We start from the raw sequence: 26,632 nt of genomic DNA, 5'->3' as shown, positions 1-26,632 counted from the left end.
TCATTTATTGTTTTTATTTTCCATCTTTGTATATTTGACTTAAATTGGTTTCTTAGTTCTCTTTTGGTTTTCGTTTCATTTGTTTTAGTTTTCGTTATCCAACTTTACAACAATTCACTTGCTTTTGAAGATTTATGCCTTGAACGCCTTCAGTTTTGCTATGCTAGTTAATTAATTAATTGTTTAATTATATAGTTATATGTATTGAAGCACAGACATTCGAACTGGATTGTGTTTAAATAAGCAAGAAAACCGATCGATGAAGGACCGAACGAAACCGTATGAGAAAAATGCCAATGAATTGTAAAATTCACTTAAAGTAATTGTCACATACATATAATGGGTACATATCATATATCTAATGCTTAGGCAGATTTATAAACATTGCCTTGTCCATTGGATTGTTTTAATTCTGTCTATGGATGCGTTTGCTTTATCTTCTGGTTTCATCTTTTAATGATTTAAATTTGTATGTGTTGCGCTTCTTGTGGTTGTGGTTAATAAAGTTGAAAAGGCACTGCTGCATTCAAACTTTTCCCTTTTAGCCCCCGGATCTTAACCCCTTAGTCTCATTTGGTAATTTTTTGTTTAGAGATAATTTAATTTAGATTTTCCGGCTAGTGCTTGTGACGTAATTTCCAACCGAATGCTTGCACAGTTTTGCATTTTTCACATATAACTTGTAATAATGACATTCTCAAAGTATCTGTATCTGTAAGTGACGTGTTTACTTTATTTGTGTGTGAACAAATTCTTATCATCTTATTTACTTACAAAAAATCCATCTAGGCGGCAATTACGTGTTCTCTTCTCTTTTTAATTTTGTAGCTCTTTTTAGTATTCTTCGGGTCTTTTTAATTTTAATTTATACCACATACCCTATATTGATTTAAATCTTTTGTGCAATTTTTATTTTCTAAAAGTTACCAAGCTAACTTTAAACCAAAATATAATTAAATTATTTTTGCTAGCTCAAAACTTTTAACTTAATTTATTAAAATACCAGAGTTCAATTATGAATGTAAATTATGAGGAGTTAGAAATTAACATTTCTAAATATTATGAAACCTTCCCAGCTTTACAAAATTTAAATGTTAAATTCAAGTTAATATTTTTTGCAATTGCTAGACTGTTTGAACCCAAGGACAGCTATTTGTATATTTAAATTGTTTATCTATTCACGGAAGCTCAACAGACATTTTATATTTAAAATTAAAAAGATATAACTTGTAGGTATATTTTAGGCAGAAGCAATGATATTCTGGTAGGTTTTGTTAATAATACTGCTTGATGAATGATTATTTAACTATTGTCAGCAATCTTGAAGAATGTTAAATTATAGTTTAAAGTCTGTCTGTAACATATGTCTCAAACGTCTTTCCCTCAGTTTAAAATTTCACAATACAGTTTTAGCCTATTCTACATATTCTTAAATTTACCTTTTCGACATCCTGATCTTTCTCATTTCCAAATAAAGTTAAAAAAAATTTAAATAAAAAAACGATGGGCTTTAAAGGTACTAAAAATATAGAACGAAAGTTATTACATTTTTTTCTCGGCTTAAGATAAACTTTATATTAAATACTGATCAATTGTAATACTGATCAATAACAATACTGTCAATCTCCGATTTTTTTCGAAAATCAAATTCATTTTTTACAAGTTTTTTAAAGTATCTAGACATATTTATTATTTTTTAAAGTTTTTAAATGGTTTCCTTGTGGAAATCTTATAAAAATGGTAAATATTCCATTTAAGGCCTTTTAAATTTGCATTTTTTTAAGTGAAAGAATTTGTCTCTGTTTTTAAATTTATTACTTGTTTTCAAATAATTTCGATAGGCGTATCAATAGATTATGTAAAGAATTCTATAAGGTTTTTTAAAATTTTTACAGCTTCGAAGAAATCATAAAAATTATACAAAATAATGATTTTAACAATAATAAAAAAAACTTGAATGTCTTCAATCGTAAAAATCTTACAGAATGTTTAAATGCTATATATTTGGAACTTAGACTTATTCGACTCTTTTTTCCTTTTGTTATTTCTGTTGGGTGTGCTTCATACTAAGAAGCATGCTGCCGGCTCCCAAACATTTCTCCACGTTCGTTTAAAAGCTTATGTCTAAAGGAGAACCTTGAGCTACAACAACAACTACTAAATGACACTGGCGATTCCAACGACCACGCCCACTATTATTCAAGCTGTCCACGACGATGGCTGCGATGACCGCGGTTATGGCGATGCTGGCGATGATGGTTCCTGGCCTCCGCTTCCGTTTCGGTGTCAGTATCCTCCCGATTCCGATCCCGGTCCTCCTCCTCATCATCGTCGATAGCATCCTCGTCGTGCTCGTTGAGCAGCAGAGGACTGTCGTCACCCAGTCGATTGGGGGGCAGTCCGCTGCCCGGAGTCGTGGGCGCCGATCGGGTGATCCAACCCTTGCGGGCCACTCGTCCGCGGTTCACAAAGAAGCTAGCACCGCTGACCACACTGCTCACCGGACTTTTGAGTACACAGCGCTGGGCGCCCGATCCCGATCCCGATCCCGATCCGGATCCGGATCCCCCGATGGCCGCCATGGGTATGTACAAAGCCTTGTTGGGCTGCGTTTTACTGCCGGAGGTGAAGAACTTTTACTGCGCCCGCTGCTGCTGCTGGCGCCGCAAATGGATGCGGATGTGGTCAGGATGGGCTGCAGCACCTGCTGGGAGTTCGAGGGCGTCGATAGCGTATGCTGCAGTCGGGGTTTGGCCCCCGAGCCGCTCAGCAGGAGTTGTTCGTAGCTAACGCCCGCCTGGAGCTGACGGATCTGGTCGAGAATCTCACGCACCTCGCCCGTTGGACTGGTGGCCTGCGGCGGCGATCCCGGTGTGCCAATGTTGGCCAGACTGCTCACCCCCGACACCTGAGCCGATGGCTGGCAACAGTTCTCCAGGCTGTGCAGCGGATTGGGCTGGATGCAGCCATTGCTGTAGATGACCGCGGTGGCGGATCCACCCGAAGTCCCGGTGCCACCCGCAACCGATCCTCCCAAGCCGCCGATGGCCAGGCTGTTAAGCGAGGCAGCCTGCGTGGCTGCTCCACTCTCCGCACTTTGGGAGGCACCTCCTGCTCCGCCACTTTCTGGCAGCATACCTGGAATTTAGAAAAACAGAAAAAAAACCCCGCATTAAATGGCAATTCAATGCTGAAGAATTCGCGCCGGAAATCTAGTATCCCGAGAGCACAACGCACCTGCCACACAGCTGTTGTTCACAAAAATGTCGCTCAGGCTACTGCTGCTGTTCGCCATGTAGCGGAAGTGCTGATCGCTCTGGGATTGCAGATAGCCCACACCCATTCCCTCCTCGTGGGAGGCATGCAATCGGGTGCTGTAGAGGGCTCCTCCGCCCGGAGAACTGCCCAGCGCCACGGTGGCATAGTGCTGCGCCTGGGCGGGCATCAGTCTCGGCTGATAGGCGTCCGTTTCGACCAGCTGGGATGCCGATCTCGGCATGGCATAGTGCACGGAAGCCAGCGGAGCACTGGGCACCTGATGTGGCCCCGCCTGTTCCATGGATCTCAGATGGGTCGTGCCATGTCCGTGGGCGTGGGCGTGGGCATGGCCATGGGCCACATAGTGATGCAGCCCCAGATCCGGACTGGCTGCCCGGGAATATGGCGGCGGCACCAGGGTGTTCGCCTCGTTCGCATTGCAGATGAAACTGGAGCTCAGGGAGTCCACGGTGCTGGCCGCACTCAGGGAGCCCCCCGCCGCCGGCCGGACAATGTAGTTCCGGAAGTACTGCACCATCAGGTAGCTGGAGCTGCCGTTGCCCTTGCCGTTGCCCGAGTCGCTGTTGCAGGTGAAGACGAGCGGATACAGGTCTGGTTTGGACGTCACCTGGCGGAGTGAGAATAAAGCAATTATTATGGATCTATAACACTTGAAACATTTTACCATCTTCATTTCTATTAATTATTTAAGACTACAAATAATTTCTGAAAAATAATATAGCACTGTCTAATAATTTAATTAGCCCTTTGGCATAGAAAACAAAAATCTTCAACATTGCTAGAACAGATATTGTGGATTAATTACCTCCGTGTAGGGTGGCGGCGGATGGTGAAACGAGTTGCAGCGACTATATTGCGGAGGCGCGTAGCAGGAACCGGCGGAGTCGCCCTCGGATTGGGTGTGGTGCTCATTGAATCCCCAACCACAGAGAGTTCTCCGCTTCTTCCATAGCGAGTAGGCACACAGGATGGCCAAGATAATGGCCACAACCACGCACCTGCAAGAGAAATATTGGATTAATACAAAATTTAATGTTAACCAGGGTGTATTATAATCCAAGGTATTTCACAAACTGATTTTTCAGCTGATCGATCATTTGGCTAAACATGATTTAATTTGTTTGCTACGGTATATATCTTCAATAAATATCATTAATTAATATATATATTTAAAAAGGGTTTTATGTTATCAATTAGCTCAATTTATTGAACTAATGACGATTTTTGTTGTATTATTTATTTATAAAAAATTTTAATTCTTGGTGTAGTTTTTAAGATCGTAGCTGTATTGGCAGGTGTTGTTTAGCTGATCATTACGGTTTTTTTTTATTTAAACAAAATCAAGGACTATCAAAAATTTATGATATGCCACTGAAGCCCAGCACTATTTTTTAATTATAAAATAAATCGAAATTATTCGAGGGCGCTAAAGTGGAAAACCCGAATGGAAACTTAGCTGAGAAATCGTTTTGTGAAAATGTTCGGAACATTAACTGCTCGTTCTGCAGCTGGCGCGACTGAATAAAGAAGCCCATTTGGCCGGATCCGGATCCGGATGCAGATGCAGATGCAGATGCGTTTGCGTTTGCGGATACGGATCCGTGTCCTGCTGTGCCCGTAATCGAATTTCAACTGAAATTTGTTTGCCTTTTCGGTGGCCAAGAGATGGGATTATATGAGCAGGGTGGAGGTGGCGGTGGCGGGCGGCTTTCGTCTGTGTCTCATTAGTTGGCATTGCCATTTCCACGGCCCCCAAGGGGGGCGGATGGCATGCACCAAGGCAGTGTGGGACTGCAGCTTGCATAAGCCTCTCGACTTGACTCGACTTTTGACTTGACGCAACCCCGGCGCTGGGCGCCACCTTTGCTGCCAATAATAATAATATCTCGCATGGCACACAATGCCAATCAGCTGGAAGTCCGACCCACCACCACCCTCCGTTTCATGGCCTTGCGTTTGACCTCCGGGGAATCCCCAAAAAGAACAACAAATGCCACCATGACCCTGGCCATATATACCATCGGAGTAAATAAATCATGCTTACTAAAATTAAAACTATTGGAACCCAAGGAATTTTCATGCACATATGAAACTATTTTTGATTGCCGCTTGAACAGGTTTCTACGAATCAAATTTCATCAGACAAAATCCATAAATTCAATATACAAATTCAACCTATAGACTGTTGACTGAGATCATTTCCAAGAGAAACATACCTGTATACGAACATTATATGGTATTACATGTCTAAGATATCATTCTTACCAGAAGAACCAGTGGGTGGCGAAAAACAGATTGAGAACGTGGGAGTCCGAGGGCGGCGGTAGGGGGCGTGGTCCGCCCTGGTACGGCGGACAACAGCCCTGGGTGCAGCAACCCTGGCTGCAGCCCTCGCAAAATCTAGCCGACACCTGTGAAAACAAATATTATATTACACCTATAAGTCGAAAAGTGTATTTCTTTACTGTATAACAAGACCTAAGGCTCGTTGAAAAAAAAATGAGAACAAAAAAGAAAGCAAACTTCGGCAAGCTGAAGTTAATAAATCCTTCCAGAAAAAAATTTTGATTTGGATATATATATATGTTTTTAAACAATGAAAGTTTGAATTAAAAACGTAATTCCAACATAATAAACCATTACTATATATCAAAGTATAATTGAAAAAATTTAAAATCAGCAAATTATAAATTTTTTTTAAATTTATTGATGTTATATTTATTTATTGTTGCTATGCTAGCTATACTATACAGATTTCAATAAAGGAAAAACTTAGTTCTGAAATATAAACCATAACTATATCTAGAAGAATATTAAAAAAAAATGTAAATTACAGCAAATAATTTATGTTTCTTTTTTTTCATATTTTCTGCTCATTGTTTCTGTGGGAGCTATATAATTTAGTCGTCCGATCATGCTCGACAACTTTTGGAAAAGTTTTATGCTGATAGCCTTAAACCTGAGAGACTAAAGACGGACAGACAGACGGAGACGGCTAAATGCTGATAAACATTATATGTATCCAAACTTTTGAAAACTTTTGACTGAAATTTTAAAACCCTCTGCAAGGGTATAAAAACAGTAGGCAAAGCAAACTGTCATTGTCAATATTGCCAACCACAATACAAGCAAAATTTAGAAACCGCACGTACAAACGTATTTTTAAAACTCATTTACTCTATTTTTAAAGGGTATTTTTTAAGTCACTGTCACCGTATTGTGTGGCCTTGTTATTGTGTTTATATATTTTTCTGTGATTTTCAAAGCGATACAAAATGTACAAATATAAAATGCACTTACTGCTGCCGTTGGGAATGCAATCGTAATCAAATTAAAATGCAGAGTCACATGCAACATTGACGCGCTTTCGTTTATTTATGATCATTTTTATTGATAGAAGTGTGAAGTAAAACCACTTCAAGTACCAAGTATCTATTTTTTACTATTGGTCTCAAAATAATTCCTTTTTTTTATTAATTTGTAATATCTTTTTCTAAAAGTTATGAAACAAATGTAAAAATGTAGGTAAACTTTATTTTACACAATTGAACATGTTTGATATAATAATTATTATAAATATCCATTGCTAAATAACAAAGGCATTATTAAATAAAAATCAAAACACAGGTTGGAGACGTTTCCTTCTACCTGTTACATACTTTTCAACAATTTCAATATACCCTCTTACTCTACGAGTAACGAGTACATAATACAAAGTTTGGCTCTTGTCTTAAAACTGATTTCTTGCATACTTTTTAGGGTTAAAAATTCAATATGTTTATAACTAGAAAGGAATGAATTTGATATAAATTGAACAAATAATTTGTGTTTTGTAGGGTTAAACATGTTACTTAGTTGTTGTTGTCTGTGTGTTTACTGCTACTTTGTGTGTTTGCAACATTGATGAAAGGCACTTACGTTCGCTGGCAGCACCAAAAGGAGAAACAAGGAGAGCAGGATCCACTGCAGCGCCGCCGTGTGAGAGGGAGCGTGGTGGAGCCTCATGGTTCTCTGCCTCGGCCTCAGTCGACGTCGCAGTCGCTGCCCGAGCTGGCGCCAAATGTCTTGTGATGCCTCGTCCTTTTCTGTTTTTCGTTTTTTTTTAGCAGCCACCGTTTGTTTTTGGTCCTCGTGTGTGATTTGTTTCTGCCTTTTGTTTTGTTTTCCTATCTATTTTTTTTTCTTGCTGTTGATACTTTTCTGTTCCGTTATTTGTGCCACATGCTGTTGTTGTTGTTGCGGTTGCAGTCACACTCACACAAACAACGTTTTGTTTTGTCCTTGACAGACGCCAAATGCAATGTACCGTAGCATTCTTTTGTGCGTTTGCGATTGTTGTTGCTGCTGCTGCTGCAGAGAAGAGAGAATTTGTTGCTAACTGAATGTTGTATTATTTATTTTATTTCACACTAACACACCATTACACACAAGAGAGCATAAGCACTCACACAACACACACACACAAACGACGCCAAAGAAAATTTTCTTTTCGTGTGACGCCACTCTTTTTTACGTTTACAATTTTAGCAAAAAACGGCGAACAAAAAATTTGAAGAATTGGAAAATGTGCAAATAAAACCTCTGTAATTGTTGTAAGCCCGAAAATTTGAGGCATATAGAAAACAACAACAACAGCAGCAGCAGAAGGATATTCGGATGCGGGGTGGGAAATGGGGGTGGTGAAATGCGAAGCACAGTGCAAACCGAAATTCACCGTTAGCCTCGAACGTGGGAGCGCGCACAGCAACAACTGAGCGACAAAAACGGAAACAAAGGAGCCATCAGCTTTTCCACTGTCAGTCAGGATTGTCACCCCACCCGAAAAATGGCAAAACATCCCTAGAGGTTTGGAATCCTTTATAGAAGAGTTCCGAAATCCCATGACATTCCGTTTTTCATAGCACACTTTTAGACACCACTTTGAAATTGATTCGAACTAAGCTTTTGCGAAACCTTAAATTATGCTGATTGATATAGAGCCGATTTATTAAAATAATATATTAAAAAAATATATATCCATGCTGCACAGTTTTTTATATGCAAGCCTGGCAACCCCAACAGCTGATGATAATTTGGCCAGTTGGCGGAAGTGGTATGATTGCAAAGCGCATGAGCCCAAAAGGCGCGGTTTTTTAAATCGAGATTAAATATATACTGACTTTATTAACTGTCGGATGTAAGAGACACAACATTTTCATTTATGAAATACCTAGCGTTTTCAGTTTCAATAAATTATTTGTTTCTTTCGCGAGAACTGCTATATTTATTTATAAAACGTTGGCAGAATTTGCAAGTCTCGGAAATTCATTACCAATAACTCACACAATAACTCACAACTTCTTAATAAAAAAAGAAACTCGAAAACAAAAATTGCAGAATTCTACTAAATAGGAATTTTACATAAAAAAAAAAAGTTAAATGAAAACGTATGTGAATTTGTGAGCATTTGTAATATATAAAGTAAGCATAATAATGAACTATAACTCACACGGTTTTGATTGAGACCGCAAAACGTGAGTAAAAACAATAACCTATGCTTAACTTACGCAGTACCTAAATCTACTTTACTTTGAAGAACGAGGCGATGCTCTTGGTGCCCTTGGCTCCCTTGGCCAGGGCTTTCTCCTTGGCGGTCAGCGAGCGCTCCTTCAGTGGGCCCGCCGTGGGCGATGTAATGCTGGCATTGGGATCACCATCGCTATCTAGTATACCACTACTCTTTAGCTTCGCGCCGGCATCGCTGTCGTTTAGCTTAATCTTCTTTGAGTCGCTGCCCTCGTCCTTTCCCGCCTTCGATTTCCTCTTCTGGGCAGCATTCTTTTCCTCAACAATTGCCTGTATCTCGCTGGGAACGTGCAGATAGCCGGTGAGCAAGTCGTGCAGATCCGCATCCAAATACCGGCCCACAATATCGCAGGCCATGCGTGTGTAGTCCATCTCGTTGCTGGCATTTTCTGCTGCCAGCTTTTCGCTCCGCACAAAATTTTGCGACTGGGCGCTGTGCCCGCAGTGGATTTGTTTCTCCTTCAGGATCGCTGCCACCAGGCGCGTCTTTAGAGCCAGCCAGGCCAACGTTCGCTCTTGGTTGTACTTGTAAAACTTCTGGTCGCCGGAGCTCTTTACATCCGCCACGCATTTGAGGCTCTCTGGCTCGAGGAACTCGTTTAGCAGGCGGCTGGTGCTTGCCTCATTCACCGCAATGTTGTCCAGCGACATTGCTCCTGTTTAATAAAGTTAAAGTTAGCTATCATAATATAATAATATATTGAAATCGGAAAACCATTTCATACTCTGAGCACAGTGTTTTCGGAGGTGGTGGAGGGCCAGCAGCGTTGGATCCACAGGCGAGGTCATGTAGATCCTGCCGTTGGAGCAGACCTCGCTGTTTAGTAGCCAGCTGCGTCGTGGTTCCGCGTACTCCAGCAGCTCCATCATCTGGCCATCGGGATGGGTGACGAAGAGTGCATCTTTCCCTTGTCCCGGGTGGTGAAACCGTTCCAGCCGGAGACGCTGATCGTCCGCATCCTTGGGCAGCAGTTCCTCCGACAGAAACAGCACCTTTTTCAGTGCGGAGGCCGTGGACTGTTTGCTAGATCCCTCTGCGTCTGGATCGGGCTTGGGTTTGCTTGCTCGTGTTGCCTTTTTGCTCATCCTACAGGCTTTAACAAATGTAAGTGTAAACAAAAATTGCCCAAAGTTTCCCGCTTTTGTTAGCGATGACAGTTGCCGATGGACGTTATCGATATTCAGACAATCAGTCGGTATCTATGCACTTTAGTGTTCAGTATTTTTTTATCTATATTTTATAATCAAAGTACGGCCACACTGGCCAGCTGTTTAAAATGATGAAATTGTTTATTGGTGTAAACTATTAACAACAGAATGAGTGTGGACATAGATATTGCCAGCACGATCAAGTTCCGCGACATTTGCGACCTGTTCGAGAAGCTTAAGGCCACCAAGAAGGTGGTCAACAAGGAGGAGGTCCTCAAGAGCTACTACGAGTCCTTCTGCCGTCACCGCGAATCCTTTCGCCGGCAAACCGGACTAACCGATGACCAGGCGGAGAACGGAGTCAGTAGCTTCCATTCGGTGCTGCGACTGCTCCTGCCGGGTGCGGATACCGGAAGGGAGAGCTATGGACTGCAGATCACGGCGCTGGGCAGGCTCTACATACGAGTGCTCCAGCTGCCCGTGGACTGTGAGTGCAGGAATCCGGCGATTTGGGTCAATCAGTAACCCTTCTGTTGTTCCCTTTAGCAAGCGATGCCATCATGCTGCAGCATCGCAGCGGGAACATGTACCGGGACTACGGCGATGTCGTCTATGCCGTCCTCAAGCCAAGGTGCTTCAATCCGCCCAGCGATCTGCGGCTGAAGCACATCCACGAGATGCTGGACACCATTGCCAACGAGGACACGGAAGGTGGGTGGCCTACCTTATTTATCTTGTACTGTTGTTCTGCATATAAGCCCCAATTCCATCCCTGCAGTCAAGAAGCAGCAGCTCATCCGGTTCACGGAGCAGGCCTCGCCCAAGGAGCAGAAGTGGCTAATCCGGCTGCTGCTGAAAAGCCTCGGTCTGGGCATCGGGGAGCAGAAGATCTTCGGGGTGCTGCACCCCAAGGCACAGGACATCTACCAACGCTGCTCCGATCTGGGGCACGTGTGCAACCTGCTGGCAGAGAGGAACGGCGACCTGGACGCCAGCACCGCCGATAGCAAATCGGCGGTCAAGTTCGTAAACTTGAATGCCGTCATCCGGCCGTTCCACCAGATACGACCCATGCTGTGCGAACGATTTCCGGGTGACATCCAGGAGTTGATGCAGTCCGATGTGCTCTACATGGAGACCAAAATGGATGGCGAGCGATTCCAGCTGCACGTCGATCGCGGGCGCTTCATGTACATCTCCCGGAATGGCGTGGACTACACCAGGAACTTTGGCAACGGCTACGAACGCGGCACCTTGACGCCCAAGCTGCGAGGTCTGCTCCCCCTCGGTCTGCAGTCCATCATCCTGGACGGCGAGATGATGGTGTGGGACACCAACCAGCTGCGCTTCCGGGAGAAGGGCGAGAACACGGACGTGAAGAGCCTGAAGCCGGAGGGCAGCTGGCAGCCCTGCTTCGTGATATACGATCTGTTGTACTTCAATGGCCAGAGCCTGCTGGACCACACCTACATCCAGCGGGCATACAAGCTGCAGAAGCTGATCGTAGAGCAGCCCGGTGTGCTGCAGCTGATGCGCGGCCGCAAAATCGGATCCGTGGAGGAGTTCAACCAGATGTTCCAGCAGGCCCTCGACTCCCACGCCGAGGGCATTGTGGTGAAGAAGCAAGGATCCAAATACGTTCCGGGCGTAAGACTGGGCGGTGGCTGGTACAAGGACAAGGCGGATGTGAGTAGAGTACTTTTCGACAGCATCCCATAGCTCAATATGCTTATTTATTTTGCCGCCCAGTACATCAAGGGCCTGATCACCGAGTTCGATGTGCTGATCATTGGCGCCTTCTACAACCAGAAGCGCACCTTCGTGGACTCCTTTCTACTGGGCGTTCTCCAGCCAGCGCCCCCGAGCAGCTCCAATCGGCCCGAGGTCTTCAGCATCGGAGTGGTCGCCAACAATACGAAGCAACGCGGAGTGCTGAATCACACGCTGAAACCGCATTGGCACGATGCGGTTAAGGAGCCACCGCCGCTATGGTTCCACTACAAGGCCAAGGAACGGTCCGGATGCCCCGACCTGTGGATCGAGCCACATAACTCCATCATTCTGCAGGTGAAGGCCGCTGATTTGGCGCCAAATGCAGCTTTCCACACCCGCAAGGCTCTGCACTTTGCGCGCACTGAAATGAAGCGAGACGACAAGTCGTGGAACGAGTGTATGACACTCAGGGAGTTCAACGACCTCTGCGACGGCTCCTCGGCCATCAAGAAGCTGAACAAGCGGCAGCTGCGACTGGAGGATGTGACCACCAAGCGGAAGCAGCAGCGAATGACGCCCGCGGAGCGGAGCCGCCAGGGATTGGCCGTCTACGAGAAGCGCTGTGAGGTGGACCCAGCCGCGAGCAGCTCCCGCCTCTTCGGCGGGCTGAGCTTCTGCATTCTGAGTGGATCTGCCGGACGGCAGAGCAAACAGCAGCTGCAGGAGCTGGCCGCCAGAAACGGTGGTTGCATTGTGGAGAATCCGCTGCCCAACGATCCCAAGTGCTTCTGCATTGCCGGCGACGAGACATTCCTGGTGAAGCGGCTCAGACTGCAGCAGCCGCGCACCTGCGACATTGTGCGCATGGAGTGGCTACTGAGGGTCTGCCAGAAGCAGGAGCTGGAGCTGAGGCCAAAGGACCTCCTAGCGGCCACAGAGCCACTGCAGCAGGAGTTGGCCGAGTGCTTCGACAGGCTGGGCGACAGCTACAACAAGGACATTGCCAACGTAGACGAGCTGCAGGAACTACTGCAGGACATTCAACTGACCCCAGAGGACTTGGCAGACATCAGCACATCTGAGGTGAACGCTCTGGAGGATCAGCTGCTGGCTAAGAAAACTAACCTTAACATGTTCCGCCATCTGCACGCCTTTTTCTACGATCCGCACGGCGATGAGTTGGCCAAGGTTCTGTTTCTGCAAAACGGTGGCAAACTGGCCGACGAATCCGATCCGCAGCTCAATCTTGGCTTCCTCTGCAAGTCCTCCGACCTGGATGACAATCAGTTTAGGCACTGGCTGGATAACCATTCCAAGTTAACTGCCGACAAAGTCCTAAATTCTGCTTGGGTCCATCAATCGCATCGGGAGGGCCACCTCCTGCCCATGCGCGGTTTCGTCGAGGTTATTTGTTAAAGCTCTTTATACGTTTACAACAAATACATGTTTGTTTCTTAATGTATGAAATCTGCCTTTATTGATAAAGTATTGGGTCGCCGAGACGCTTAGTTTATGGTGACACATTGAATAATCGCACAAAACATTTGGGATTACCTATCTTCAGAGCTGCGCAAATTCAAAATCACTTATAATAAAATAATTTTGACACCATTTTTGCATCTAGGTGTTGTACACGGTATTTGCGAAAACAAGTACTTAGGTAAGGTAATAAAAAAACACAGTTTTTCCAATATGTAGGTAAGGTACAAAGCAAACAAAAAATTTTTCAGTACCTCTATACCTAGCACATTCTTAAGGTAAATATAAATCCTTACATAGGTCAGGTAAAAGTTAGCCAAAAATTGTAAATTGTACGTAAATTTGTTGATAGTAATTCGTTCACACTGTTGCCCTCCACTCTAATGTACTCACATAAGTGTTGCTATATAAATAGTATGCATTTCTTACGTTGCATTCAGTTTAGTTTTGTTCAGATTAGCTTGGAATTGATTCTGCTGTCGCTCGCAATGAAATCGCGGTGTCTAGGAATTTTAATAATGTGTTTCCTTCTGGAAGAACATATTTTTGCTGGTGCCAAAGCAATTAAAGACCTGCCGCAGCATCCATCCGATCACAACAATACCAACGATAAGGTGAGAAGCCAACTGAATACGACAGAGATTATTAGAGACTTGCAGACTCGGTTGGCAATGAGAGAAGAGCTTCTGACTGTGAAAAACGAACTCCTTAGAAATAGAGACGAACAAATCTCGGATCTAAGGAGTCAGGTCAAGTCGATGGAGACGACTCTAGCTGAAAGATCTACTCAGCTTGCGGAATGCCGGAAAGCTGATGACAATTTACCCGACTCGTGTCCCAGTGGCACTCCCAATGGCATTTACCAACTTAAGCTTAGAGGCCTCGAACCGTTTCAAGTTCCCTGTGTGTCGTCCCCTTCTGGCTGGACTGTAATCCAGAGACGCCTGGACGGGTCCGAGAACTTCGATCGAAACTGGGAGGATTACAAGGAAGGGTTCGGAAACATCAAGGGAGAGTTCTTCATTGGGCTGGAAAAATTGCATCGATTGACAGAGGCTCGACCCCATGAACTCTACATTAAGCTGGGGAAGATTGATGGATCCACCAGCTACGCTCATTACGACGACTTCAAAATTGGCAGTGAGAACGAATTGTATGAGCTGAAGAGTCTTGGGAAATATTCCGGAGAAGCCGGAGATTCTTTTAAATACCATGAAAACAGAAAGTTCACTACATTCGATCGGGATAACGACGAATATGTGCATAATTGCGCTGCAAACGAGTACGGTGGTTGGTGGTATAACGACTGTGGTACAAGGTATAAATGTTCAGTTAATATGTAATTGATTCTTGTAAATTTAACAGATTAACATTACAGTTCCCTCAATGGAAAATACTATAAAGATGGTCAATTACCAGATGGTCAGTTAATTAACGGAATAAACTGGGGCATTTGGCATGACTACGACTGGAAACAATCACTCACCTACGTTGAAATGATGATTAGACCCAAGTCGTTATGAGCAGCAGTCGTAAATTATCAAAAATTATAATTTGAAACCAAAGCATGTGTGTTTAAAAATGCTATTACTCTTTTTCCATCGATAAAATGAAATCGTCGAAGTGTTAAAAATTATACCAATACCACAACTGTTAAGTTGTTGAGATTGCTAGAATTGATTTGTTATTATTCTTGTTGATTTTTTTAAACTTGCGTTCTTAGCTATGTGTATATTCGGGAAACCCACTTTCGTTTTAAACTTAACGAGTTTAAGCACTTTATTGTACAACAAATAAGCGAAAAGAATATTATAATGACACTGATTCAAAAACGGAGTAGTATAAATAAATATCTGATATATTTACAATTTAAATTAAATAATTAATCATAATATTAAATACAATGCATATTCAATTCCATGATTAAAATTAAAAATATTTCAACTTATGTGGAAATTTGGAAAAAATTATGATATAACCCCTTATCAAAAATGCGAAAAAAATCTTTTTTTTATAGCAAAGCAAAATAAATTCTTTGTAAATTGATCGGAATGGATTTTATGGGTCAACAGCAGTACAAAACAGTCACTGTTATGGCTATGTTTTATTTTGGCCAAGTTACATCAAAAGACTCTTTGGAACTATTTATTTTTCTTATTTCTCCAGAAAGTCAGAAAAATCAGTTTTTGTATCAAAAGCCTGGGAAAATAAAAGGAAGAATGTCATAAATCGTTGGATTCGTCATAAAACTTCCAATCAAATGGCATTCACAGCTAATTTTTTTTCAGTTTTTCAAATTTTGGCATTTTTTGGCATTCACAGTTTTTTTAATTGTGTCAAAAAATGATGCTAACTTGATCAAATTAGGACGCATAGCCATAAGAAATACGGTTTTCTACAGTTGGTTCCCAATACTATCCATTCCAAATGGATTACATAAAATGTTGTAATTTAATAATGAACTCTTAACTCTCATGATTAAGCCAACAGGACCCCGAGCTAACTAATTTCTTAGCTTGAAAATGCGTTTGATTAAAATTGTATACCAAATGGTTAATAATGTGGTGCCAACGGTTTTGGGTGGTGAGTGGGGGTCCGGTATGCAAACCAGTTCTGAAATATTTACTGTGTTATTAATGGAAATTACTGAAAGGGGTAATTTTGGTTCACAATAAATTCTCTTTTAATGTGCGATACCGTTCGCCTCTTGACCAACTATAAAAGTGTTGCAAGACCAAGGAAACTACTTACTTGTTGGTCGGAAAGACATGTTTTATTCTCATCAATATAAAGGACTTCGGTTCCCCATTCAGTGTGTTTGGCTCAAACTGAATGGCTCTTGGCCCTTATGGCCAACGTCAAAAGAAAAGAGTCGAAGAAACGAATCTGTTTTGGGCAATTCATATTTTGCCACTGCCTATATAATATGGGCGTGGTACGTCATAGCTTCTGTTGGCATTACAATCAGCTATCAAACCGGTTTTCTGATTAAAAACCTTTCGGATATTATAATCACCACTGAAAACTGTTGTTCCACCTTCATGGGAGTCCTCAACTTTGTCCGACTTATTCATTTACGCCTTAATCAACGGAAGTTTCGAGATTTAATCAAACATTTTTCTTACGAAATCTGGATACCAGAGTAAGTTTTGTAAAATCTTAGTTATGAACACCATTTTATTATTACTACGCTTTGTAATTTTGTAAAACTCAGTTAGAAAGCCAATACATGTTCAAATATTATGGATATCAAGCAAGCGTGAATTTACTGAGGTATTCAAAATATTTGAGACTCTTTGAGAAATTTGATTAACATGTTGGTATTTCGACTAAATTGTATGGGAACTGTCAATTCAAAAATGAAACATACTTTTGCTTTTAAAGTTATTTATGTTACATCAAATGTTTTTAAGAAATCTGCGTTGAAACCATTCAATGTGTGTAAGTTTTATTTTCAGCTTTAGAAAAACATTTTTCTGTTCTCCACATTTAGAGTCTTGTTTTAAACAGATTAATAAGATGACAAGGCTAGAAATGGAGGAATCATTTGTTTGCACGAATTACGAGGCATAATTGATGTATTTATTCTAATTATTATGTAAAGTTTTTTTTTGTAAAAAGCATACATATTAGGTAAGAACTAAACTCGACTAAATCGGTTTTTTTTCAGCAGCAGTTCGGAGAACAGTGTTGCTGCCGAGTGTCGGAAGCGGATGGTCACGTTTAGCATCATGACTGCTTTGCTGTCCTGCCTTATTATCATGTACTGCGTAATGCCTTTGGTTGAGCTATTTTTTGGCCCCGAACTGGACCCTCAGGACAGGCCATTTCCCTACAAAATGGTGTTTCCGTACAATGCCAACAAGAGCTGGGTCGGCTATGTGCTCACCTACATGTTCACATCGTATGCCGGAATTTGCGTGGTGACCACGTTGTTTGCAGAGGATTCCCTTTTCGGGTTCTTTATAACGTACACTTGCGGCCAATTTCAATTGCTGCACGAACGGATCGACAATTTGTTTACGGAATCCAACGAAGACGACAACCAAATGCAGTTGAAACGGCTCAAAGGAATCGTAGAGAAACACAACAATATTATCAGGTTGGTAATTACCCAATATTCCGTTTAGTCACTTTCCCTTTTGAACTGCAAAAAGTTGAAATGGCTTTATCTTGCTCTAGGCGCTTGGAAAATTAAACGCCAACATCTCCTTTTTTTTTAGCTTGTTCGTGTAAAATGTTTTAAAAAAATGAAATACACCTTCAATACGTAATAATATGCACTGTACTCAAAGAAAAGTTAAAAAAAAGACCTAAGCATCCTAGCAGTTTTAAAACCATTCTTTTTATTGTAGTAAACAAATTTTAAAAAATTCGGATAATTAGATTAACGTAAAGGGTTTTTCCATATTTTATAAAATTATTTAATATCTCACAGCTTAAAAAAATAATATTTGTCAATAAAATCAATTCTTTGTTTTTCTTATAAGATTCGCTCATCGCTTGGAGGACTTTTTCAATCCAATTCTATTGGTCAATCTTATGATTTCATCGGTTCTTATTTGCATGGTTGGCTTTCAAATTATCACTGTACGTATACATAATATATTAGAAATATAGGAAATATTGATATACCACCGATATGCCCTAAATCAAATCATTGTTCATCGAGGACTATGATATATACGTTGTTAAGGCTCCAAGTATTTCATTTCTTTCATTTCTTCATATTCCCATTTAGGGTAAAAATATGTTCATTGGGGATTATGTTAAGTTTATAATTTATATATCCTCTGCCATTTCGCAACTGTACGTACTCTGCGAGAATGGAGACGCATTAATAAAGCAGGTAAAAATATGTTATGAAACCAATTTAAACGCAGAGATTGTATGTATATTTTTTTAACACACAGTCCACATTGACGGCGCAAATTCTATATGGATGCCAATGGGAAATGTCAGGTCAAATTAAGCCAGGTTCCGATAAATCGAACAGCAAGAATATCCGGAATCATTTGTGGTTCATGATACTCTGCAGCCAACAGCCCGTGAGAATAACGGCGTTCAAATTCTCCACCTTGTCCTTGCAAAGCTTTACGGCGGTATGTAACCTTCTTAAAGAAAGCCCGAATGCAGTAAACCAATTCTTTTCTCAGATATTAAGTACATCGATGAGCTATTTCACATTATTGCGGTCAGTTTACTTCGACGACGAAAAAAACACAACTAAATAAATACGGACCAACAACACTTTAATCAAGTATTAAGGCAAACACTTAGTGACCAATAATTTTATTTCAAATAAATATTCGTCGAATTGTTTAATGCTGATTTGAAAACTTTTCTCAACTTTTCAATTAATGTAAGTAAGTAAGTAATGGAAATTCTCCAAATTAGTAGTTTTTGCATAGCTTTTTAAACAAAATCTGTGACTTTACATTTACATTAATGTTTCTAAAAGTCGATAGTGTATAGGTATTATATAATATTAATTTATGTTTCGTAATACTGAACTGTCGTATTATTAATAAGTCAACAAGAATTTAAAAAAAAATTACAAAAAAATTTTTTTTGTTTTTTTTATATTTTTATTGTTCCTATGGGAGCTTCATGTTATAGTCGTCCGATCTGGCTCATTCCGACTTATAAACTACTACAATAGAAAGACAACTTTTGGGAGAGTTTCATGCAGATAGCTTTAAAACTGAGAGACTAGTTTGGTCGGGAATGTCTCCTTCACTGCGTTGCAAACTTCTGACTGAAATTATAATACAAGATGGGTACATAAGTTATTTTTTTAAGCATTTTTTTTGTCAAAATGAGAATCGGCCAAAAATGTAATTCCCATTTTCTTTCTTTTCTTATTGTAACGAACTGTTTAAATAGGCTTGTTATTAAAAATAATACGCTTATTTAAAAATTAAACAAATAATAGCATTAAAAAGGAGGAGAAATTGGTAAAAAAAAAATTAGTTTTTCAACATTTTTATTTTTTTTATTATAAAAAATGAGAAAATTTGTAATCCCACGTTACACTAATAAAATCTTTCAAAAACTCTTAGTAGAAAACTGTTTTGATAAATAAGAGGAAAATATGTTTTAATAATAAAATTTTTTTTATTGAAACAACATCAGTTAATTGTTGATGTATCTTTCATTTTATTCTTGAATAAGAATCGTTAAGGCGTATTCATATTAGTATTTTGAAATTCCATTAGAATTGTCAGGAGTTGAATTAATTATAAATAAAATATATCTGAAAACCGTTTAACCGTACCGCTTGCATTTCCGAAATGTGTGACACTGGATTGAGCAAAGAGTCCCTTAAAATCTGCATCCAGCTAATCGATCAGGGAGTCCAACCTACGGTGGTAGCCCAGTTTATCAAGGAAATCAGAAAAGGGATAAAGGATGAGAAAAGCGAAAGCAATGGAGGGGCAATGGAGCTTCCATTGAAAAGCGTGGAGTTGAACAGTGATTGAGTTGAAAAACGTGGAGTTGAACAGTGATGAGTTAAAAGCGTGGAGTTGAACAGTGATGAGTTGAAAAGCGTCGAGTTAAGCAGTGATTGAGTTGAATAGCGTGGAGTTGAACAGTTATAAGTTGAAAATCGTGAAGTCAGATCGGACGACTATATCATACAGATCCCAAAGGAACACTCGGGAAAACATATGAAAAATTATAATTTGGCTGTTTTTCATGTAATTTGAATATACTTCGATAGAAAGTAATGGTTTATTGTTTCATAATTATAATTACAATTTTATTCAAATCAGACCACGATATCAAATAGCTGCTTCTAAAAAATAAAAGCATAAAAATCGGAATATTGTTGTTTTAAAAAATATTGAATTTTTGGAATAGCTGCACAGGTACATAAACTTTGGCTTGCCAAAGTTTGCTCCAAACGTAGTTTGTCAAAATAAAATAAAATTGTTTTTAAAACATGATAATAATATTGAGGAATTTTGATTATATTTCAAAGAAAAACACCTCTTAACGAGGTAAAACAACTCGTGACGATCGCACCTTCAACATACTAAATAAATGATATATTTGGATGAAGCGACCCGAATGGAAACATTTAAAAAGTGTATTCATTTAGTCGAAAGCTTATTAATTTTTCGTCACAAAATTTCATATCAGATATTTTATATGTTAAAGGTGCGATCGTCATGAATTTTTTTACCTCGTTAAGAGGTGTTTTTGTTTGATATTTATTAGGGTTCGAATAAGAATGTGTAAAACTGAAATGCCAGAACATCAAGAGCTTAAGATGATTTTTGCATTAATATTTTACCTTTAAATTATGTTCACTCACTTAAAAAAAATATTTATTAAAAATAGAATATCAACAACCTCTCAATTTTGTAATATAGTTTGATGCAGTTTCAAATGAGCAATAATATATGTATGTATATTGTAAATTAGAAAAGTCGACCAGACAACAATCCTCCTTTTTCGCCATATAAAGCCAATGCAAAGACTGCGAAGTGATTTTCTTAGTTTTAATTAAGTTTTACCAGACAAACAAAAGATCACAAATAGTAACTATGAGTATTTATGAATTCAAATATGTATGTACTACCCCATGCTTTGCTTTAAGATTTAGATATCGTGTTTTCCGCGAGCGGAACTGCCTACAGTAGCAGTAGACGAGTTGATTGTGGTGGATGCACTGGCGTTGGCACTTCCACTTCCACTACCACTACCACTACCACTGGCACTGGCACTGGCCACCAGCGGCTGGCCAGGCTCTCCGATTCCGGCCACCGACGTCTGTCCACCCTGTCCACCCTGTCCGCCCTGTCCGATCGGTCCGCTCGGTCCGTGCTGTCCGTGCTGAATGCCCATGTTCACCAGGAAGTCATGCTCGTTCTTGGCCTGGCGCAGCCAGTTGCGCAGATCCCGGGTGCGTTCCACCAAACAGGTGGTGTAGTTCACGGCACGCGGACTCTGCGACACGATGGTGTTGGCCGTAAGGATGGCCGCACCCATGGAGCTCTGCATCCGGCCGGCTGCCAACTGGCGGTAGGTCTCCAAGCGATCCGCCAGCGTGGGTATCGAGTGGGGCATGTGGATGGCATGTGCCCCACCCAAGCCATTGCCTACCTCAAGCTCATCCGCCATGGTGAAGTGCACCGGTGCGGCACTGTTGGTCTGGAGCTGGACAGATCCAGCGGAGTGCTGATGCTTGAGCACATGCGACCAGCCGAGATCTCGTGGCGACATCATGGGCATGCCCGCACCCGCAACTGCACCTACACCTGCACCTGCACCCGATGAGGACTCGTGCTGCTTTTGGCCAAATATGTCGAGAATTTCGCGGATCTCGGCATTGAGGATCTCCAGGTTCTCGATGCACTCGTTCGACTCCTGCTGGTAGTACTCCTTCTTCTTGTGGAACTCCGCCGCACTGGCCAGTTCGGTGCTGCTGAAGCCGGAACTGGAGTGCGACGAGAGATCGCTGAGCGTGGCCGCATCGTCCATGGCGCCCACGTCCAGAATGGACTTCTCCTTTTCGTAGATGCGCAGCAGGCTCTGCTCCAGATGCCTCAGCCGGATGATCTTCTCGCCCAGCAAGGAGCGCGTGCGATGCAGATTCACCTCCATCTCGGTCAGTTCCCTCTCCTCCTGGATGAGCTGGTCGATGGAGTGCTTCGGCGGCGACAGCGCCGTGCTCTTCCGCTGCTGGCCAATCTCGCGCTGCCTCAGCCGAAAGTTGGTGCGCTGTGTCCTCAGCGACTCCTTGGCCCGCCGCACCGAGTCCCGCTCCAGATGGATGCGATGCTTAAAGAACTCCAGCTCGGAGCCCACGCCATTCGGCTTAATGGAGATGTCCGTGAACGGGTAGCGCAGATGGTAGGGCGCCTCCAGTGTGTTCTCGGGGAACTGATCCTCCAGAGCCTCCAGCTTCTGCAGCTGGTGTCGCAGGCTCTCCACCGGAGTGCAGGCTCGCTCCCCCTTGTAGCCCGTATCCGAGTTGAGACGTGACGTCGACGCCGACTTGGTGCGCGAAAACCCAATCCTGCCCGTCTCCTTCGCCTGGCTACTATTGTTATTCTTCTCCAGCGCCGCCGCCGCCGCCGCCGCATCCAGCTCCCGGGCCGAGTTGCCATTGTCGCTCCGCGCCGACAGCACACCACTGGCCGACTTGAGGAACGGCGATGGTCCGTAGCGTCCGTTGTTGTAGGTGTTCGACAGCGTCGTGTCGGACTGACTAATGGAGGTGTTGTCGTCCTGCAGCTGCAACTGCCTGATGCACGATGCGTGGTACGTCTTGGCCAGGTGGTTACCCTTGTGGGGCACCGCTGGCTTCACCTTCACTGGTGGCTTCACCTTCACCTCGCCGGCAATGGCCTGATCCGAGTAGCTGAGTGAGCGGTTTTCGCTATTCCCCGATTGCGCCGACGCCTTGTAGTAAATGGAGCGCTCCATCTCGGTGTTCGATTTGCTGCTATTGTTCGTGTTGTGGCTGTGCTGACTGTGCTGCTGACTGTGCTGGGGCAGCACCTGGGCCTCCCGTCGACGGTTGCGTCGCTCGAGGGACAGCTTGACGTCCGTCTTGAGGCGCACATACTTCTCCTTGAGGCAGCGGTACTTGTCCTCCAGCAGGCGCTTCTCGCCGCGCACCTTCTCGTAGAGTCTTTCCTCGCCCTTCTCCCGCAATCGCTGCTTCTCCGCGTCCAGCTCCCTGGCCAGCTTCTCGCGGAGCTGGGCCAGCCGGGCGGCCTGCTCCCGCCGTACGATTTGCTCCTCGTTGTGCAGCTCGCGCTCCAGCTCGCGGAGGATTTCGTCGTGGTTGCTTTGCAGGGTGTCGATCCGCGCCTTGTGCTCGCTGACCACCAGACTGCGCTTGCTCTGCAGCTGGCGCTCCAGTTGGGCGCGATACTTGTCGATCTGCAGCTCGAAGGCTTCCTCCAGCTTGTGCTGGTGCGAGGTCAGACGGAGATCGTACTCGTGCCGGAATCGCTTCAACTTGGCCTCGTGTTCCCGCCTCACGGTGTCGCAGTCCTTCTGCAGTTGAGCCTCATCCACCTGGCCCACTTGGCCCACCTGGCCGGCGCCATCCGAGTTGCCCGACATCGCAGACTTCAGCTGCAGCTGCTCCAGTTCGTAGCTGTGCTTTCGGCCGAGCTCCTCCAAGTCGAAGGCACAGGCACTGTTGCCCGCCAGCAGGGACTGCGACTCCTGCTCCGACTTGTTGATGATAAAGCTGCGCACCGAGCTGCCCTTCGAGTCGGAGTCCGTGTCGTCGTAGAACAATTTGGGTGCCTCACTGTCGTTCGTCTTGCTGTTTGGTTCGCCGGGCACCGATGAGCACGAGTCCAACAAAAAGGGATTCAGGTTGTAGACGCCACCCTGCTCGTTCCACAGTAGATAGTCCTCTGCCACTGGGTCAGCAGTCTGCTCCTTGCCATCGACATCGACATCGGCATCGTCCTCGATTACCACCTGAACGTCGTCCGCGTCGTCATCCTCCGAGTTTTCGGGAGACTTAAGGTCCGGAGTCTTCGGTGCAGATGCGGTTTCCTCCGGGGATCTCCTCACAATCTGTCCCTGATCGAGATTGAATCGCACACTCTTTTTGTCCTCCGCCTCGAACGTGGGCTCAAGACGATCCAGTCTTCGGTTTATGTCGGTCATGCTGGAGTCGCGCAGAATGCCCTTGACTCCCGAGGGCGAGGTGTACCCATCGCCGTCCGACTGGCGGTGGGCCTTCTGCAACATCGATATGGTGTTCGACACCTTACCACCAACGCCTTTGCGCTGCTCTGCCAGCGAAATGTCGTGCTCCTCAGTGCCCTCGGGCTTTCCGTTCCATTGCGAACTGTTCGGAGGCTGCTTGTTCGCGATTTGAGGCTTGGTCCTGGTTACATCACAACCCAGCTGATAGAAACGTCCGAAATCCTTGGGGCCAGAGTCCAAAAATCGATTTTTACCTGCGCTCAATATACTTGGACCCAAAAAGCCGGCCTTATTGGCCATCGACCACTTCCTCAAATTGTTCAGGGGCAAGGGGGCGGGCGAGGAGGGCGTATCCTCGATGCCCTGCATACTGCGTATTCCGGAGTCCAACTGCGACAGATCGTCGGAGGTGTCAACAACTGGCATGGTTTCCCCCACCGCAGTGGGTTCCAATCCCCTTTCCCGCGCCTGATTCACCAAATCGCGGTATATGGCGTCGAGGGGATGATCCCATTGCGACTCCTTGGTGCGCGTGTTGTGATAGTAGTGACCATTTTTTTCCTCAGAGTAGCTGTGAGGAAATACAAATACAAATAGTATCATGCTAAGAAATCGTTTTTTAAAAAAATATCAATAGCTCACCATATTTTCCAATCCAATGGCAATGCGGCCATCAATCCTTCCTTCGCGAGATAAAGCAAATGTTGTTCGCGATGATGATCGATTCCAAGCAGAGAGGCGTACTCGTTAATTTCTATAAAGAAAACATAAATATAACTTCAATAGCACAGCAGAAAGCCTTTAAAATCAATTCGGGGGAACAAACATGCAAATCAAGCCGTATTTCAATATTCAAATACAAATTTATATTAAAGATATTGCCAGTAATTCGATGGTGACTAAATCAGCATGCCCTGAAATAGTATTACATTTTCTTTAGCTCTGTGACGCTGTAATTCCCAATAGGTTCTAGCTGGTAAAAAAAACGTGATTTTGCTGAGTAGGTCACATACACAATTATATTTCCTCTTCTTTGGAAAGTGCTTTATTGGCAAAAAGCATATTGTTGCATTTTATTTCTAACTTGTCACTTTTATACAACACCATTTAAAGCATTGTTTTTTCCTGTGTAGAAAAGGGATTGCCACCGAAAAGTTTTCTACTTTTGCTTACTTTAATTTAAGAAGAGAGCTCGAGCTCACCACTTGAACTGGATGTTTTTGTTACTTCTTTAAGCCATGGTCTTTTAACCATAATAAGATTAGCAAAAAAGTTTATTATATAAAATCTCTCCCACATATTAATGTATATTTGTTCACTGAAAAGTCTGACTAAAATTGTTACACCCTCTAAAATTCGATTAAATACACCGAGTATTTTGTTTTCGGAAATAAAAACAAAATAAGATCATTTTTTCTTAAACATTATTTTTTCCTTAAAAAGGGTCCATGTTACAATGCATTTACATATTATTATTAACACATTGAAAATTGGGAACGGGTGGGAGTCGTTCCGGAAAACTCACCCTCTGATGAAGGAAAACAGGCATCGTCAAATACTTCTTCGCAAATAACCGATGTGCCCTGGGATTGGGATGGGTGTTCTGGAGGCTTTGCTGGTGAGACCGCTGTGGCTATTCCAGTGGGTGCTGCTTCCGAGGATAGCCTCTTGCACATACTGGTGGTCGTCATTCTATTGGGAACTCTTCTTTTATTTCACTAACCGTCGAAACTATGTAGTTTGAGCCGCCGCCTTTGGTTCTTTGGAGTTATCCGTACTCGAAGTGTCGCTCAATATATTTACATATATTATTATATTTTTCCCATTTGACAATCATAATTTTCCATATTATTCCTTAGGATATGCTGCCGACAGCAGAGTAAATGGCAGAATAATCGGATGCAGTTTGACCTAAAAACGAAAATACAAATACCTACTGAGTCATCGGTATATATGTACACGGAGCATGCTCGGAAGGAGGACCGTTGCTGGCCAATTATCTGGTTGGCAACAGGATATTGCACCGAGTTGACATTTCTGCGCAGCCCGAAAGGGGTCTCTTTCAACCACCAAAACCACCGAACAGGAACTCGATATAAAATTTCTAAGCACTATTACCATTACTATTACTATAGTTTCACCCAAAAACAACTCACCTTAAGAAGTAATGGGGGTGCAAGTCCTCGCATTCGTTATTTATTCATCACTATATTTTGGATTAGTTTCATGTTGTATCCTTTAAATGTTGAAGTAGAAAAAACCCTATCACCAAAAACAATCGTCCTATTCTATTCTATAATTATCAAAAAAGCCCTATAAAAAACAAATCCGGTATCCAAAGGACATATTTACACTCCACTCCAATGGCGTTTTGCCCTAAACTTAGTATTTTTTCATTATCCTTGAAATATGAGCCACTGCGCACACTGGCTCAATTGAATATTATCGTTTATCGGACAACTGGTCTGGTTAGGCCTTGCTTAAATAGGTTTATATACGTATTATTTCAATATTAAAGTGATCAATCCAACACATGGTTATTAAGTACAATATTCCATTTTTAATTTTAAAAAATGTATTTAAAGATTTAATACATTTGTCAAATGCGACGACGCATTCTTTAAAATGTCAAGTTAATTGTAAAATCGTAAATCTGAACTATCAAATTATTACCATGTCCAAAAAAAAAAAAAAATTGAGAAGTTCAACTTTTTTTGTATTTGTTTATTTTAATATTCCAATTGATCCTTGGAAGCTC

The 26,632-nt window shown here is 42.7% G+C and overlaps 6 protein-coding genes across 6 annotated transcripts; 3 read left to right on the top strand and 3 right to left on the bottom strand.

The window, feature by feature from the left end:
• Window positions 1–1,757: 1,757 nt before the first annotated feature.
• Window positions 1,758–8,015, bottom strand: LOC108148181. The gene is given in 7 exon segments (XM_041707067.1): window positions 1,758–2,638; window positions 2,641–3,138; window positions 3,238–3,886; window positions 4,085–4,277; window positions 5,545–5,690; window positions 7,198–7,629; window positions 7,859–8,015. Coding segments are annotated over 6 exon segments (2,016 nt in total). The 5' UTR covers window positions 7,285–7,629; window positions 7,859–8,015; the 3' UTR covers window positions 1,758–2,195.
• A 507-nt stretch (window positions 8,016–8,522) lies between these two features.
• On the bottom strand, window positions 8,523–10,002 carry LOC108148122 (ribonuclease H2 subunit B). The gene is made up of 2 exons (XM_017274972.2): window positions 9,570–10,002; window positions 8,523–9,500 (listed from the first exon to the last, which is right to left on the bottom strand). Exons 1-2 carry the CDS (start codon window positions 9,928–9,930, stop codon window positions 8,839–8,841), a joined length of 1,023 nt encoding a protein of 340 aa, XP_017130461.1. The 5' UTR covers window positions 9,931–10,002; the 3' UTR covers window positions 8,523–8,838.
• A 102-nt stretch (window positions 10,003–10,104) lies between these two features.
• Window positions 10,105–13,168, top strand: LOC108148177 (DNA ligase 4). The gene is made up of 4 exons (XM_017275078.2): window positions 10,105–10,480; window positions 10,540–10,704; window positions 10,772–11,679; window positions 11,743–13,168. The coding sequence occupies exons 1-4, from the start codon at window positions 10,162–10,164 to the stop codon at window positions 13,120–13,122; spliced, it is 2,772 nt and encodes a 923-aa protein (XP_017130567.1). The 5' UTR covers window positions 10,105–10,161; the 3' UTR covers window positions 13,123–13,168.
• Window positions 13,169–13,703: 535 nt separating this feature from the next.
• Window positions 13,704–14,708, top strand: LOC108148100 (fibrinogen-like protein 1). The gene is made up of 2 exons (XM_017274942.1): window positions 13,704–14,503; window positions 14,564–14,708. The coding sequence occupies exons 1-2, from the start codon at window positions 13,704–13,706 to the stop codon at window positions 14,706–14,708; spliced, it is 945 nt and encodes a 314-aa protein (XP_017130431.1).
• A 1,245-nt stretch (window positions 14,709–15,953) lies between these two features.
• On the top strand, window positions 15,954–18,618 carry LOC108148131 (odorant receptor 13a). Its single transcript, XM_017274978.1, has 6 exons — window positions 15,954–16,327; window positions 16,859–17,287; window positions 17,676–17,775; window positions 17,927–18,034; window positions 18,099–18,287; window positions 18,342–18,618. Exons 1-6 carry the CDS (start codon window positions 15,954–15,956, stop codon window positions 18,417–18,419), a joined length of 1,278 nt encoding a protein of 425 aa, XP_017130467.1. The 3' UTR covers window positions 18,420–18,618.
• Window positions 18,619–20,679: 2,061 nt separating this feature from the next.
• LOC108148162 lies at window positions 20,680–26,264 on the bottom strand. Its single transcript, XM_017275059.1, has 4 exons — window positions 26,031–26,264; window positions 25,400–25,785; window positions 24,517–24,628; window positions 20,680–24,445 (listed from the first exon to the last, which is right to left on the bottom strand). The coding sequence occupies exons 2-4, from the start codon at window positions 25,563–25,565 to the stop codon at window positions 20,794–20,796; spliced, it is 3,930 nt and encodes a 1,309-aa protein (XP_017130548.1). The 5' UTR covers window positions 25,566–25,785; window positions 26,031–26,264; the 3' UTR covers window positions 20,680–20,793.
• Between the last annotated feature and the right edge of the window lie 368 nt (window positions 26,265–26,632).

This window comes from Drosophila elegans, unplaced genomic scaffold (assembly GCF_018152505.1).
Source record: "Drosophila elegans isolate 14027-0461.03 unplaced genomic scaffold, ASM1815250v1 contig_149, whole genome shotgun sequence".
Taxonomy (NCBI): Eukaryota; Metazoa; Arthropoda; class Insecta; order Diptera; family Drosophilidae; genus Drosophila; species Drosophila elegans.
This window is presented reverse-complemented; position numbering and strand designations above follow the sequence as displayed.

What these genes read in the sequence shown, in the direction of transcription:
- LOC108148122 (XM_017274972.2), bottom strand. Translation starts at nt 9,930, where the DNA reads ATGAGCAAAAAGGCAACACGAGCAAGCAAACCCAAGCCCGATCCAGAC. An exon ending in CCGAAAACACTGTGCTCAGA is followed by an intron (nt 9,501 to 9,569) that starts GTATGAAATGGT and finishes TTTATTAAACAG; the next exon opens with GAGCAATGTCGCTGGACAAC.
- LOC108148177 (XM_017275078.2), top strand. Translation starts at nt 10,162, where the DNA reads ATGAGTGTGGACATAGATATTGCCAGCACGATCAAGTTCCGCGACATT. An exon ending in TGCCAACGAGGACACGGAAG is followed by an intron (nt 10,705 to 10,771) that starts GTGGGTGGCCTA and finishes CCATCCCTGCAG; the next exon opens with TCAAGAAGCAGCAGCTCATC. An exon ending in GGTACAAGGACAAGGCGGAT is followed by an intron (nt 11,680 to 11,742) that starts GTGAGTAGAGTA and finishes TTTGCCGCCCAG; the next exon opens with TACATCAAGGGCCTGATCAC.
- LOC108148100 (XM_017274942.1), top strand. Translation starts at nt 13,704, where the DNA reads ATGTGTTTCCTTCTGGAAGAACATATTTTTGCTGGTGCCAAAGCAATT. An exon ending in TATAACGACTGTGGTACAAG is followed by an intron (nt 14,504 to 14,563) that starts GTATAAATGTTC and finishes TTAACATTACAG; the next exon opens with TTCCCTCAATGGAAAATACT.
- LOC108148131 (XM_017274978.1), top strand. Translation starts at nt 15,954, where the DNA reads ATGTTTTATTCTCATCAATATAAAGGACTTCGGTTCCCCATTCAGTGT. An exon ending in AAACACAACAATATTATCAG is followed by an intron (nt 17,288 to 17,675) that starts GTTGGTAATTAC and finishes TTTTCTTATAAG; the next exon opens with ATTCGCTCATCGCTTGGAGG. An exon ending in GAGACGCATTAATAAAGCAG is followed by an intron (nt 18,035 to 18,098) that starts GTAAAAATATGT and finishes TTTAACACACAG; the next exon opens with TCCACATTGACGGCGCAAAT.
- LOC108148162 (XM_017275059.1), bottom strand. Translation starts at nt 25,565, where the DNA reads ATGACGACCACCAGTATGTGCAAGAGGCTATCCTCGGAAGCAGCACCC. An exon ending in CTGTTTTCCTTCATCAGAGG is followed by an intron (nt 24,629 to 25,399) that starts GTGAGTTTTCCG and finishes TTTTCTTTATAG; the next exon opens with AAATTAACGAGTACGCCTCT. An exon ending in CCATTGGATTGGAAAATATG is followed by an intron (nt 24,446 to 24,516) that starts GTGAGCTATTGA and finishes ATTTCCTCACAG; the next exon opens with CTACTCTGAGGAAAAAAATG.